This window comes from Mustelus asterias, chromosome 14 (assembly GCF_964213995.1).
Source record: "Mustelus asterias chromosome 14, sMusAst1.hap1.1, whole genome shotgun sequence".
NCBI classification, from domain to species: domain Eukaryota; kingdom Metazoa; phylum Chordata; class Chondrichthyes; order Carcharhiniformes; family Triakidae; genus Mustelus; species Mustelus asterias.
The window spans coordinates 69803646-69817874 of record NC_135814.1 but is presented as its reverse complement, the minus strand read 5'-3'; the positions used below and the strand labels follow the sequence as shown (position 1 = coordinate 69817874).

The window sequence follows — 14229 nt, the reverse complement described above, 5'->3', positions numbered from 1 at the left end:
AGGCATGTTCAATCAAAGCGTTCAAGAAGGCATTAGATGATTGAATAGAAACAATGTGCAGGGGTATGAGGAAAACAGTGGAATGGCACTAAGTCATGATGCTTATTTAGAGAGGCGGTGCAGAAACAATGGGCCAAATGGCATCCTTCTGCGCCATAACAATTCTATCATTCTGTGATACTTGCTATATGTGTATGCTGACTGTGATTAATGTACCCTGGTCCATCAGTACTGTCGTATTCTGCAGTATCCTCCATGTAAATAATATTTGGCTTTTCTGTTTATCCTGCCGAAATGGACAACCTCACATTTCCTATACTATACTCAATCTACAAAATTGTTGCCTAGTCACTATCTATGTCCCTTGCAGAGTCCTTGTATGCTCCTCACAACCTGCTTTCCTACCCATCTTCCTATGGTTAGCATTCAAGTCATTACTAAAGATCAGAAATGATTGAGACCCCAGCACCTATCCTTGTGGCACTCCACTAGTTACAGTGTGCCAACCAAAATGATAATAAAATAAATACACCCAAGAGAGATATTCCTGGTTTACACTGACCAAAGAGAACTGGTTGAAGCCCAATTTACTAAACAGCAATCTGTCAAAGCAATTTGAAGAGAGAAAGGGCGGCACAGAGGGCAGCACAGTGATTAGCACTGCTGCCTCACTGCGCCAGGGACCCGGGTTCAATTCCTGGCTTGGGTGACTGTGTGGAGTCTGCACATTCTCCCTGTGTCTGTGTGGGTTTCCTCCGGTTTCCTCCCCCAGTCCAAAAGATATGCTGGTTAGGTGCATTGGTCATTGCAAAATTCTCCCTCAGTGTCTCCGAACAGGTGCGAGAGGGTGGTGACTAGGGGATTTTCACAGTGACTTCATTGCTGTGTTAATGTAAGCCTACTTCTGACACAAATAAACTTAAAAAGCTTTAAACATTAGGGTGGCCAACTTTACATTATCATATTGCTGGAGGTTTGACGTGGAACTACATCCGGCCAATCTCCTCACCCAACACCCAGCCTTCAATATTTTTTAAAGTTAAGAAAAGTACGTGTGCAAAGAAAACGTAAAAACAACAAGCACCTTATTTCAATGATTTATCTCCCAGATTGTGTGTTGGAGATTAATGCTGGATTCTCAGAGACTCCGGGACAATCCAGGAGTAAGTGTGGATGATGACGAGGTAATGTGATCACAATATTCCACTTGGCGCTTCCTGCAAAAGGCAATGGGACTGGCTCAGGTTTCTGCAATAAATAAACAGGCGCATGCGGCTCCGGAACGGCTGCGAAGAAAACGAAAGTGAATGAAGGGTGTGAGCGGGAAGCGAGAATCGGAAAGGAAAGAGAGAGGGAGAGCTTCCCCAGTGGAAGGAGCAGCTTCCCGCCGCCGCCCGACCGGGCCTTTCACCCGCACGCCGAAAGTGAGGTGAAATGTGGCGGCGACACGGCGGCGGCGCCTTGGCCGCCCTCCTCTGCGCCTCAGTGGCTCAGCTGCAGGTTCCTGTGACAGGAGCACCGGGAATCCTCTCAGGTATCTCTCTCTCTTCCCCCTCCCCCGCTATCGGCCCCCTTTTAAAAACAGCCGCATTTTATAAGAAGGCGAGGTGGGGCGTGAATCCCGCCCCAACTGCAGCTCTTCAAGCAGGAGGAGCCGGGCAGGACAGAGGGCAACCCGCATTCACCCACATCCTGACCGCAGACTCGGCCTTTCCTGATGATCTGAGGAGAGCAGCAATTTGTCTCCTCAGAAAACACCATACAAGTTCCTTTAGTCAGTCGGTGAAGTCCTTAAGATCTTTAGCGATGGTTAATCTTAAGGTAATTATTTAACAAAGTAACTGTGGAAACAGTAATCTATAGGTGCAGGGAATGGAAATGTAACTATGGACTTTGCCCCTCCCTTTCATTCTGACAGCCTTCTCTGCCTGTGCTTATCTGCACAACTGGCACTTGTGCCTCTCCTAACTGTTGTGCTTGCCTACCAACTGTAACTTGTGCCTCCTTAGGTACTCAGTCCCCAACAGAATACTATTGTTTTCAAAGATTGGAAATAAGGACAGCAAACTTAAGTTTGCTTCTGATATCTTTGATTTGATTTATTGTCACATGTATTGGTATACAGTGAAAAGTATTGTTTCTTGCGGACTATACAGACAAACCATATATCCAGCTTTACTCTAGCCAATTTCACCTATGTTTGCACTTCCAGCTCTAGCTTTAACTTCCGAGACCGGTATCCTGTTCCAATGGCAGGTTCATCTTTGTTACTTTAAATTTTCTGGAAACTTCTAGTTTCTAGAAATAACTGTGTTTTATCTTCTCATGCACATTGCTCCATTGTATAGTTTTCCTACTTATCGCAGAGCTGATAGCTGTTCATTTTCTAGCTTCCTAGCTCCGACTGTCAGGATCCCTAAAAGTTGCTCCTGGTTGCTCAAGCAATTTCTCATTCGTTCCTTATTCTTTTATTGACTTTGCAAGTCAAAAACTCTCAACACAGAAACACAGTTTGCTCTGAAACCAAAAATCCACATACACCCCCTTTTACTTTGTCCTGACTTAATCTGAGTTTGTTTATTTGGTTTGACCTAAAAAGAGGGCAAGCACGTTTGTTTAAAATGAATCAAGCTAGAGTTGTACTCCTTTGTACACGATTGATACCTTATTTCTAATATTTAACTATACAAATGGAGATCACTTAAATCTACCTCTGTTTGCTGACACCACACGCACACTGAGCCATTTGCAATCAGCCCTTCCACACTCAGCAGCCCACACACACTCCCTTGCTCCCACCCATCCACATGCTCCCACCCACGCTCACTCCCTTCCATGCGTAAACACACTAACACCCGTTCACTTGCAGACACACACATCGATAGTCACTCCCACCCACCTGTTCATCATGGCAGCATCTCTTCTCCAGGCCCACCAAATCCTCATCTTCCAGCGTCCTACCTGACCCCAGCCTCCCCATCCTGACTTAACCTTGGCCTCCTGGGCCAAACCTGACTGGAACCTTCCCTCCTTGGGCTTTGGGTCAGATGTTCCTGGGCTCCAGCCTTGTCATTGCTTCACCTCCGTTGGCCTGGCAGACCTCGGCACACTCACTAATGCCACTGTTTGCTGCTCCTCAAATCAGACTGTTTTCTCCCTCATTTGCTGCTGATATGTTCACTAGTCCGCCTATCGGAAGCAGAAGGGAAATGGCCCATGATTGGAGGAGAAGTTCCAAGAAGAATTTTCCATTGAAACTCAGCTCATTATCTGTAAATTTGAAAACTGGTGCCAGGGCCACACTGAGGGGATTAGCATGCCACATCCGGCCCCCAGGCTACACTTTGGACAAGCCTGCTTAGCCTAATATCAGTAGCAAGGAAAACACTAGGATCTATTTTAAAGGATGTGGTAACAGGACATTTGGAAAACATCAACGGGATTAGATAAAGTCAACATGGATTTATGAAAGTGAAATCACTTTTTTGATAAACCGACTGGAGTTTTTTGAGGAGGTAACGAGTAAAACAAATAAAGGTGAACCAGTGAATGTGGTGTATTTGGATTTTCAGAAAGCTTTTGATGGACTCCCATATGGGAGGTTAATGTGCAAAATTAAATTGCATGGGATTGGGGGTAATGTATTGGCATGGACTGAGAATTGGTTAGACAGGAAGCAGAGAGTAAGAATAAATGGGTCTTTTTCAAAGTGGCAGGCAGTTACTGGGGAATCCTGCAAAAAAATAGTGCTTGGGGCCCCAGCTATTCACAATATACATCAATGATTTGGACAAGGGAACCAAAAGTAATATTTCCAAGTTATAGAGTCATAGAGGTTTACAGCATGGAAACAGGCCCTTCGACCCAACTTGTCCATCCCATCAAGTTTGCTGATGGCATGAAACTTGGTGGGAATGTGAGTGATGAGGAGGATGTTAAGAGGCTTCAAGTTGAGTGAGTGGGCAAATATGTGGCAGATTTGCAGTATAATGCTGATAGATATGAAGTTATCCACTTTGAAGAAACAATGGCAGAGTATTATTTAATAATGATTTGATTGGGAAATGTTGATGTGCAAAACGACCTGGGTGCTCTAGCATGCCAGTCACTGAAAGCAAGCATGCAGGTACAGCAAGCAGTTAGGAAGGTAAAGCGTACAGGAGCAAGGATGTCTTGCTGCAGCAGTATAGAGCCTTAGTGAGACCACACCTAGAGTATTGTGTGCAGTTCTGGATTCCTTATCTAAGAAAGGATAAACTTGCCATAGTGAGTGCAGCGAAGGTTCACCAGACTAATTCCTGGGATGGCAGGAATTTTGTATGAGGAGAGATTGAGTTGACTGGGCCTGTATTCACTAGAGTTTAGAAGAACGAGAGGGGATCTAATTGAAACGTTTAAAATTCTGACAGGGGTGGGCAGGCTGGATGCAGGGATGTTGTTTCTTCTGGCTGGGGTGTTAGAACAAGGGGTCACAGCCTCAGGATATGAGGTAGGCTATTTAGGACTGAGATGAGGAGAAATGTATTTGCTTAGAGGGTGGTGAACCTGTGGAATTCTCTATCACAGAAGGTATGGAGGCCAAGTCACTGAATGTACTTAAAGAAGTAGATAGATTTCTAGGCTCTAAAGTTGTCAAGAGGTATGTGGAGAGCGCAGGAGTATGGTGTTGAAATACAGGATCAGCCATAGAAATCATAGAAACCCTACAGTGCAGAAGGAGGCCATTCGGCCCATCGAGTCTGCACCGACCACAATCCCACCCAGGCCCTACCCCCACATATTTTACCCGCTAATCCCTCTAACCTACGCATCTCAGGGGCAATTTTAACCTGGCCAATCAACCTAACCCGCACATCTTTGGACTGTGGGAGGAAACCGGAGCACCCGGAGGAAACCCACGCAGACACGAGGAGAATGTGCAAACTCCACACAGACAGTGACCCGAGCCGGGAATCGAACCCGGGACCCTGGAGCTGTGAAGCAGCAGTGCTAACCACTGTGCTACCGTGCCGCCCATGATCACATTGAATGGCAGAATAGGCTCGACTACTCCTTTTTACAATGTTTCTATGATACCTACCTTGGAGGTGTGGCAGACAGTGAGGATTATACCAATGGACTGCAATAGAACATAAATAGGCAGCAGAAAGCTCAGACAAATGGCAGATGGAATTTAATATAGAGAAGTGTGAGTTAATTCATTTTTGCAGAAGAGGAAGTGAAAGGTAGAGTTCTAAAGAATATGCAGGGAAAGAGGGCACTCTTTTTGGGGATGGGGAGGACTTCATGTCCATATTGCTTTAAAGGTGGCAGGACTTATGAAGAGCAAAGCACTTTGGGGTTATAGGTTGCACAAGTAGAGGTAAGTATTGTATTGAGTTTATTCTTCCACAGATACGGTGTCGATTGCTAGGCCAGCAGATGTGTATATCTGGTCACCACATTTTCACGAAAGATGTGAGGATCCTTGAGCGGGGGCAGAGGAGATTAATCAGAATGGTTCGGGGGATGAGGCATTTTACTTGTAAGGGTAGTTTGGAGAAGCTGGCATTTTTCTCCTTGGAGCAAAGGAAGTTGAGTGCAGTACTGACGGAAGTGTACAAAATTATTGCAAGTTCAGATAAGGTAGACAAAAACTGTTCTTAATAGCTGATGTTTTGGAAAAGAGACACGGGGGGTGTGTGAGGAAGGACTATTTAACGGGGGGGGGGGGGGGGAAAGAACCTATGTATCGATTTCCTAGGCTCAGCCATCTTTAGCAATTTCATTAGTGACCTTTTCTTCATCCTAACATAGGGAATGGAGATGTTCACTGATGATTGCACAGTGTTCAGTTCAATTCATACCTCCTTAGATAATGAAGAAGTAGTCCACATCCATGCAGCATCACCTGGCCAACATTCAGGCTTAAGCAGATAAGTGGCATCTCACATCATGCCATGGAAGTGTCAGGTATTGATCATCTCCAAAAAGAGAGTCTATCCATGCCTCCCTTTGACATTCAACAGCATTAATGCTTGCATTCTGGGGGCCAGAAGCTTAACTAGTCAGTCACATAAATACTGTGGCTAGAAGGGCAGTTCAGAGACTGGATATTCTGCAAAGGTAACTCACTATGCTGATTCCTCAAAGTCTTTCCATCACTTACAAGACACAAATAAGAGTGTGATGGAATACTTTCCACTTGTCTGGATGAATGCAGCTCCAAAAATACTCAAACTCAACAGTATTCAGGACAGAATAGTTATTTTTTTCTCTGCCATGAGTCCCATCTATAAAATGCATTGCAGCAACTTACTAAAGCTTCTTCAACAATACCTCCCAAACCTGTGACTTCAACAACGAAGAAGGACAAGAACAGCAGGTGCATGGGAACATCACTTCCTGCAATTTTCCCTCCAGGTCACACACCACCCTAGCATGGAAATATATTGCTATTCTTTCATCTTCATTGGTTCAAAACCATGGACTCCCTACCTAACAACGCTGTGGTTGTACCTTCATTACCAGGACTGTAGCAGTTCAAGAAGGTGGCTCAGCACCATCTCCTGGAGAGCGATTAGGTTTTGGAGATAAACCCAGTCTCTAACATCTGGGCTGAGCCAAGCAAAATTACTCCTTAAATATTTAGTCTCTTCAATAGTGAAGAAAATACCAAAGCATTTGGCTAATATATTTGTTGATTTCACCTTGAGGGCGAAGTGGAGTAGATGATGAAGTCAGGTTAGAACTTTAAGGGTTGTTCAGTATGTGGGGCTTAACTGAGATGATTTGTAGTTGTAGATTTTTGGAAAAACATTAGATTTCTTTTGCCTGCCAAGATAATCCTGATTTAAAAATTAATTGGAGGAATTAATGTAAAGAAGGTCTTAACAAATACTCTTCCTAATGAGTTAGAAGGTTGTAGATTCAGGCCTTGCTCCAGGATTTGAGCATATTATCTAGACACCAGTTTGATACTGAGGGAATACTGCATTGTTAAAGGTGTCATTCTTTTTATGAAATGTTAAAAAAGGGTGGCACAGTGGTATCGTGGTTAGCACTGCTGCCTCGCAGCGCCAGGAACCCGGGTTCGATTCCCGGCTTGGGTCACTGTCTGTGCAGAGTCTGCACGTTCTCCCCGTGTCTGCGTGGGTTTCCTCTGGGTGCTCCGATTTCCTCCCACGGTCTGAAAGGCATGCTGTTTAGGTGCATTGGCCATGTTAAATTCTTCCTCCGTGTACCCAAACAGACACCAGAGTGGGGCGACTAGGGGATTTTCACAGTAACTTCACATAGGTCTGCTTGTGACACTAATAAATAAACTTAAAACTTTAAAATTGTGTTCCAATTTGCCTCTTTTGGTGGTTCAGGTGGATATGAAAGGTCCCTAGTGCCTTTTGACTAAGAGCAGGGAGTCTCCCCGTTTTCAACATTTTTCCTTCAATCATCATTGAAACCAAATCAACCGAGGATTCACCTTGTTGCTATCTGTGGTAGCATGCCATTTGCAAATGGCAAATACATTTGCCACTTGCTATTATAGGTTAGATGTGATGGGCTTAAAGACATTGAGATTTGATGTACGTTATTATGTAAGTACAGTACATGTTTTAATTTTAAAGAAGGACTTGCGTGATGTAGTGATCTTCATGATCACTGAATATGTCAAAGTGTTTTACAACCAATGATGTACTTTTTTGAAGAGTAGTCACTCTGTAAAGTAGGAAATGTGGCAGCTCCCAAAAATGGCAATGTGATGAATAGCAGAAAACCTATTTTTGTGATGTTGATTGAGGGATAAGTATTGACCAGGACACTGGGAACAGCTCCCTACTGTTCCTCAAATAATGCCATGGATCTTTTGCTTCCACCTGATATTGCAGACCTGACCTTGGTTTAATATCTTGTCGAAGAGAGAGACAGTTGACAGTGCAGCAGTCCCACAGTAGAGTGACAGCCTTGGCTGTTGTGTGCTCAAGTCTGGAAGTGGGGCTTGAGCCTACAACCTTGTCAGTCCCAGGCAAAAGAGCTCCCCATTGAGCCACGGCTGACAATTCAAATTATTCTCCTTTTCTAACATGGACAGAAGGCCAAGTCTTCCTTTTTCTAATTGTCCTTTATCTTTTCTATAAGGTCAATAATGTGTTATAAATTCAGGTATTTGTGTACCTGCTCACAACTAGGAAATAAGTAACTGGCCCTGCAAAATACAAAATACAATAATGCAGTAATTGGGAGAAACTATTAACTACTGTATTTGGTAATTTGGAAAAATATTTTTGTAGGTTAATTGTAGTAATTATGATTATTATTTGTTATAAAAGATCAGGGAAATCACCTTCAATTATCTCATCCTTTAGTATTAGATTTTATGGGGATTCTATTTTAGAAAAAATAGTTTGTCACAGCATTTCAATTTTTGTTTCTTTCTGAACGTTTGTGAAGCTTCTGTATTGTTTATTGCAGGAATGATACATGAAGGAGAAGTTTATCAGGAAACGAGAACAAAGCTGTTTGTTTATGAATTCTCTCAAAAACCTGAATTCATGGATTATTGGTCAGCAGTCAAGGTAATACACGGTATATGATTCACATAAGCCTTATATTATGAAGAAATTGTGATTGTCTTGGTTTAAGGAAAACAGCACCTCCAATTTTGGCATCTTTTGTTTACGTGAGTTTTAGAATTAATAGTAAATAAAGATTCATCAGAAAAGCAAACCAATGGTTGGGAGACAGTGACTGCCCTTCTGAAAAGAGACGCTGAAGTTCTCAACAATTTTGCCCCTTTTCTTCAAGGTAAGGCCAGCAGTTATTGCCCATACCTAAATGCCCTTGAGAAGGGCAACTGAGTGGTTTGCAGAGCCATTCCAGTTAAGAGTCAACCGCATTACTGTGGGTCTGAGCCACAAATAGGCCAGAACAACAAATAAAGATAAAATAATTTCTTCCTCCAAAGAATTTTTTAATTCTTTCATGCGATGCAGGTGTCGCTGGCAAGGCCAACATTATTGCCCTTGAGAAGGTGATAGTGATTGGCCGCCTTGAACTGTTGCAGTCCATGTGGTACAGAGACACCCAAGTGCTGTTGGAGAGGAAGTTCCAGGATTTTGCTTACCACAACAATGAAGGAACGGCAATATATTTCCAAGTCAGGATTGTATGTGGCTTGGAGGGGAACTTGCAAGTGATGGTATTCCCATGTCTCTGCTGCCCTTGCCCTTCTAGGTAGTAGAGGTTGCACCTTTGGAAGGTGTCTTGGTACGTTGCTGCAGTGCACCTTGTAGATGGTACGCACTGCTGCATTGGTTCTGCAGTGAGTGAATGTTTAAGGCAATGGATGAAGTATGGACCAAGCCAGCTGGTTTGTTCTGGATGGTGATATGGCTAATCCGGTTCAGTTTCTAGTCAGCGGTATCCCCAAGTGGTTGATAATGGGAGAATTCTGCAATGGCAATACTATTTAATGTCATGGGGAGATTGTTGTTCTTGTTAGAGATGGTCAGTGCATGGCATCACTGGTATTTGCTGCTTATAAACACAAGTCTGAATGTTGTCCGGGCCATGCCGCACGTAGGTGCAAGTGGCTGCAATATACAAGGAGGTGCAAATAGTGTTGAACATTGCGCAATCATTAGTGAACATCTGCAGTTTTGGCCTTATGATGGAGGGAAGGTCATTGATGAAGCAGCTGAAGTTGGTTGGACCTAGGAACTCCCCTGAGGAATTCCTGAAGTGATGTCCTAGGACTGAGATAATTGACCTCCAACAACCACAGCCATCTTCCTTTGTGCTCCCCCTGATTTCCATTGACTTCAGTTTTGCGAGGGCTGTTTGATACCACGCTTGGTCAAAACGCTGTCTTGATGTCATGGGCAGTCACTCTCGCCTCACCTCTTGGTTCAGCTTTTATGCCCTTTGGACCAAGGTTGTAATGAGGTCAGGAGCCAAAGGGCCCTGTTGGAACACAAACTGAGCATAGATGAATGGGTTATTGTTGAGTAAGTGCACTTGATAGCACCATTGACGATGACTTCCATCACTTTGGTTGGATTTATCCGTTTTTTTTGTGGACAGAACATACCCGGGCCATTTTCCAATCTACGTCTAATGACCTGCTCTGAAAAATCTGTGCATATTTTGACAGCTGTGACAAATTTCACCACAACAACTGAGACAATTCACAACTTTCGAAAACAACTCTCTCCATTTTAAAACAAAGGTCAATTCACCCTATCTTCCAATGTTAACGGATCATTTAAAAAGTTCTTCCTTGGGCCATACCTTATTTGTGTACCATGTTTTGTTGAATCCACCCATTAGCTTTTGAGGTGTAATTTTGCAGACAAACAAAACAAATCGGGGCAAAAACATTACCCCCACTCCCGTCAGTGGCAGATGTAACATCATAACTGTTCAGTTGTGATATTATGGATTATTTTTAAAGAAAATTGTTTTTAAAAAACAATTTCTTGTTTCAAAAGTCCTTTCAAGATGGAAGCTGCAGCACACAGTTGTCTCCACAGATTATTGCTTAAATATGGTTGAGCTGTGTTATCTCAGAGTCACCAAGAGAATCACTGATAATTCAAGGATGCCTTGGACAACCAGCTGAATCTTCCAAAGATGTGGAAACTCAGGACTCCTTTGAAGGACTGGCAGGAAGACTGCAGTTTAATTAACTTCTTTACTTAATGGAATGATGACATCTAAATTAACATAGCCGTTTTTGAACTGCAAAAAAGAGGCTGTAAGGAGTAATTTTGTGGGGCAATGTGCAAAGAACCCAGAAACCTCCTCAAAGTGGTTTAAGCCCCACAGATCTCGGATGAACTAACTGTGAACAGCATTTCCGAGTAGGATTTTTCTCTGCCGCTGGCAGTCACCGAGGGAGATAGTCATCGAGTTTTTGTCCGGAAATCACCTGGACAACAGCCTTCAGGTGTCATTCCGGCAGAACCAGTAAAGATAAAGGGACCATCACTTCTCCACGGTGACACAGTAGTTAGCATTACTGTCTCAGCGCCAGGGACCTGGATTCAATTGCAGCCTTGGGTCACTGTCTGTGCGGAGTCTGTATATTCTCCCCGTGTCTGCGTGGGTTTCCTCTGGGTACTCCGCTTTCCTCCCACAGTCCAAAAGACGTGCTGGTTGGGTGCGTTGGCTATGCAAAACTCTCCCTCGGTGTACTGGAACAGGCGCTGGAGTGTGGTGACTTGGGGATTTTCACAGTAACTTCATTGCAGTGTTAATGAAGTTCTAAGCCTTTTTGTGACACTAATTAATAAACTTAATACTTGCTGAGTCCACCTGAAAAGGCAAAGACCAGCTAATCAACTACAAAAGCCACTGTACCTGCTGAACATGACATTTCACTTCAACTACACGCAATGGGCCCAAATTGATATCTTACAGAGACTGATTTGAAATCTCATCGCTGTTCAAGTATCTTTAATGTTTATCTGCATTTTAACATCTGTGTATTTTAGTCAATAACTTACACAATGGTTTTATAAAATGACCTTTCTTGTTTAGGAATAAAGCTGAACTGCTGGGTTATTTTTAAATTGTACCACTTACAAATTAAAAGGGAATATATACGCACACATTTCTAAACTTACAAATCACTTTGAGGAAGTGGTCTTTTACGTGGTTGTGACAGCATTTGGATATAACCTGCTTTCTTTGGCTTGCCCGCTTCATTGTTTAATTCCTCTTTCTAAAACTGGGTAATGTGCTACGAATAGCGCTGTATCATGAGGATAAATTTGTAAGAGATCTGGGGGTGTTAGTGTACTCTGTATTTATTATGTCATATCACTATAAAGTGGAATAGCAAATAGAATGCTGAATCCAGAATATTAGATTTGCTCCTTTTCTGTGCCATTTCCCTATTGCCCTCTGTTCCTTGATCTATCAAATATTTACCCACCTCCACTTTAAATACTTACTATGATGCAGCCTCCACTACCTTTTTTGAGGCACAGAATTCCAGAGACTTGCCACCCTCTGTGAAAAGAAATTTCTACGCACCTCAGTTTTAAATGGCTGGTCCTTTCGCTATGTCCCCCTTGTTCAAGAGTGTCGCAATAGTGAAAACATTTTATGTTTGAATAAGCTCACCCCTCACTCATCTAAATTCCAAGGACTACAGACCTATTTAATCTCTTATTGATAAGACTTCCCTCTCATCCCAGGCATTAGCCTGATGAATTTCCTTTGGACTACCTCCAATGTTACTATATCCTTTTTAAGGTAAGGGAACCAAAACTGGACGCAGTATTTTTAGGTGACGCCTCACCAACACCCTGTACTATTGCAACAAAGCCTCCCTATTTTTAAACTCCAACCCCTTTGCAATAAAGGCCAAAATGCCGTTTGCCGTCTTAACTATTTGTTGAATCTGCTTGCTAGCTTTTTGTGATTCATGCACTTGAATATTTGGGTCCCTCTATACTTTCCTCACTGCAGTCTCTATCCTTTTAGGTAATCTGCCTTTTGATTCCTCCTACCGAAGTGCATACTTCACCACATTAAACTCCATTTGCCAGGTTTTCGCCCAGTGCAATCTATCTATGTCTCGTTGCAGAATCACAATATCCTCACCACAACCTGACCTTCCACCTATCTTCATATCATCGGCAAATTTGGAAACCTTACATTCTGCTCCTTCCTCCAGGACATTAATGGAAATTGTGAACAATTGCAGGTCAAAACTGATCCCTGCAGTACTCCACTAGTTACATCTTTCTACTCTGAGAAGGACCCATGTATTCCAACTCTCTGTTTTCTACCTGACAGCCAGTTTTCAATCCATGCTAACACCCTTCCTCCAATTCCATGGGCTTTTACTTTATGCACCAGCCTCTTAGGCGGCAACTTGTTAACTGCCTTTTGGAAATCTAAATGCACTACACCTACGGGTTCCCTTCTATGTATTCCCTTTGTTACATCCTCAAAGAATTTGAGCAAATTTGTCAAACGTGATTTGCATTAAACTGTGTTGACTAGGCTTGATTATAGTCAGCTTTCCTAAATGATTAGCTATTTCCTATTTGATTATTGATGCCAGCAGCTTGCCAATAATAGTTAGACTAACTGGCCTATAATTCCCTGCCTTCTGCCTTTCTCCCCTTTTGAACAAGGCATTATATTGGCTGTTTTCCAATCTTCTGGTACCTTCCTGGAATTTAGCAAGTTACGAAAAATTTCAACCAATGAGTCCACTATCTCTGCAGCCACTTCCATTAAAACCCTAGCATGCAGTTCATCAGGTCCTGATGACTTGTTCCCTTTAGACTCATGAGTTTCTCTAATATTTTATCCCTTGTGATTGGGATTATTGTAAATTCTACCATAATATTTTAAATCAGCCCATCTGATAACTTGGGGATGTTTGCAATGTCTTCCATGGTGAAAACTGATGAAAAACTTTATTTATCATATCCACCATTTCTTTGTTTGCTGTTATCAATTCACCCGCCTTGATCCCTTATTGATCCTTCTTCATTACGTAAAGTCAAATCTAAAGTAGCCTATTCCCGGATAGGTTCCACAATGTACTGCTCTAAAAAGCAATTCCTGATACACTCCACAAATTCTTCTATGCTACCCTTGCCTGTTTGGTTTGTCCAATCAGTACCATACTCCTGTGCTCTCCCACATCCCTTGACACCTTTACAGATTTAGTTTATCCCTGGCCTGTCAGTTTCAAGCAGACCTTTAAACTTACCTGCTTTATGGCAGCTAGTTCAGTAAAAAGGGGACATTGTCCCCTACACGCCGATTCTGTTAGATTTTAGTGCTGGACCAGGTAGACAACTGTGCTGCCTGGATCTCGCCCTGAGTCAGGAAGGTTGGGCATGACGGACACGGAAGAAATTTTGCGAAGGTAAGTGGGTGCGGAAAGGCAATCCGATGCTGATTGAAACTCTGAGGAAATTATGGTCCATGATGTATTGTTCAAAAGAATGGACTTTTCAGACTGTAATGTACATTTCTGAGAGTGGAGCTCATTAAAATCTGTCTTCCTTGAATTTGTCATTCTCAAATTGAAAGGCAGAGGGTTCATGTACACTGGTGGGAAAATTGAACATATAACTATAAAAAATTACTTGGCCACTTTCTCAACTACTACTTCAATTATTCAACTGATTTTTTCCCATTGCGACACCTGTCACTCATCCTTCCCTGAGCCAGTGTATTCCACATGCTCATTGCATTTTGCACAGCATTGTTAACTCTTAG

The 14229-nt window shown here is 42.8% G+C and overlaps 1 protein-coding gene across 4 annotated transcripts in view; it reads left to right on the top strand.

Annotated features, from left to right (window-relative positions):
- The first annotated feature begins 1278 nt into the window (after window positions 1–1278).
- LOC144503763 (nuclear envelope integral membrane protein 1a-like) overlaps window positions 1279–14229 on the top strand; it is a 41993-nt gene continuing 29042 nt past the window's right edge. For all 4 annotated transcript variants that reach the window (XR_013499555.1, XR_013499554.1, XM_078228604.1 and 1 more), the window contains exons 1-2: window positions 1279–1534; window positions 8449–8552. Coding sequence is in view for 2 of the 4 variants with exons in the window: in XM_078228604.1 (XP_078084730.1) it covers window positions 1435–1534; window positions 8449–8552 (204 nt within the window). In the remaining 2 variants the exon portion in view is untranslated. The remainder of the gene's footprint in view (window positions 1535–8448; window positions 8553–14229) is intronic.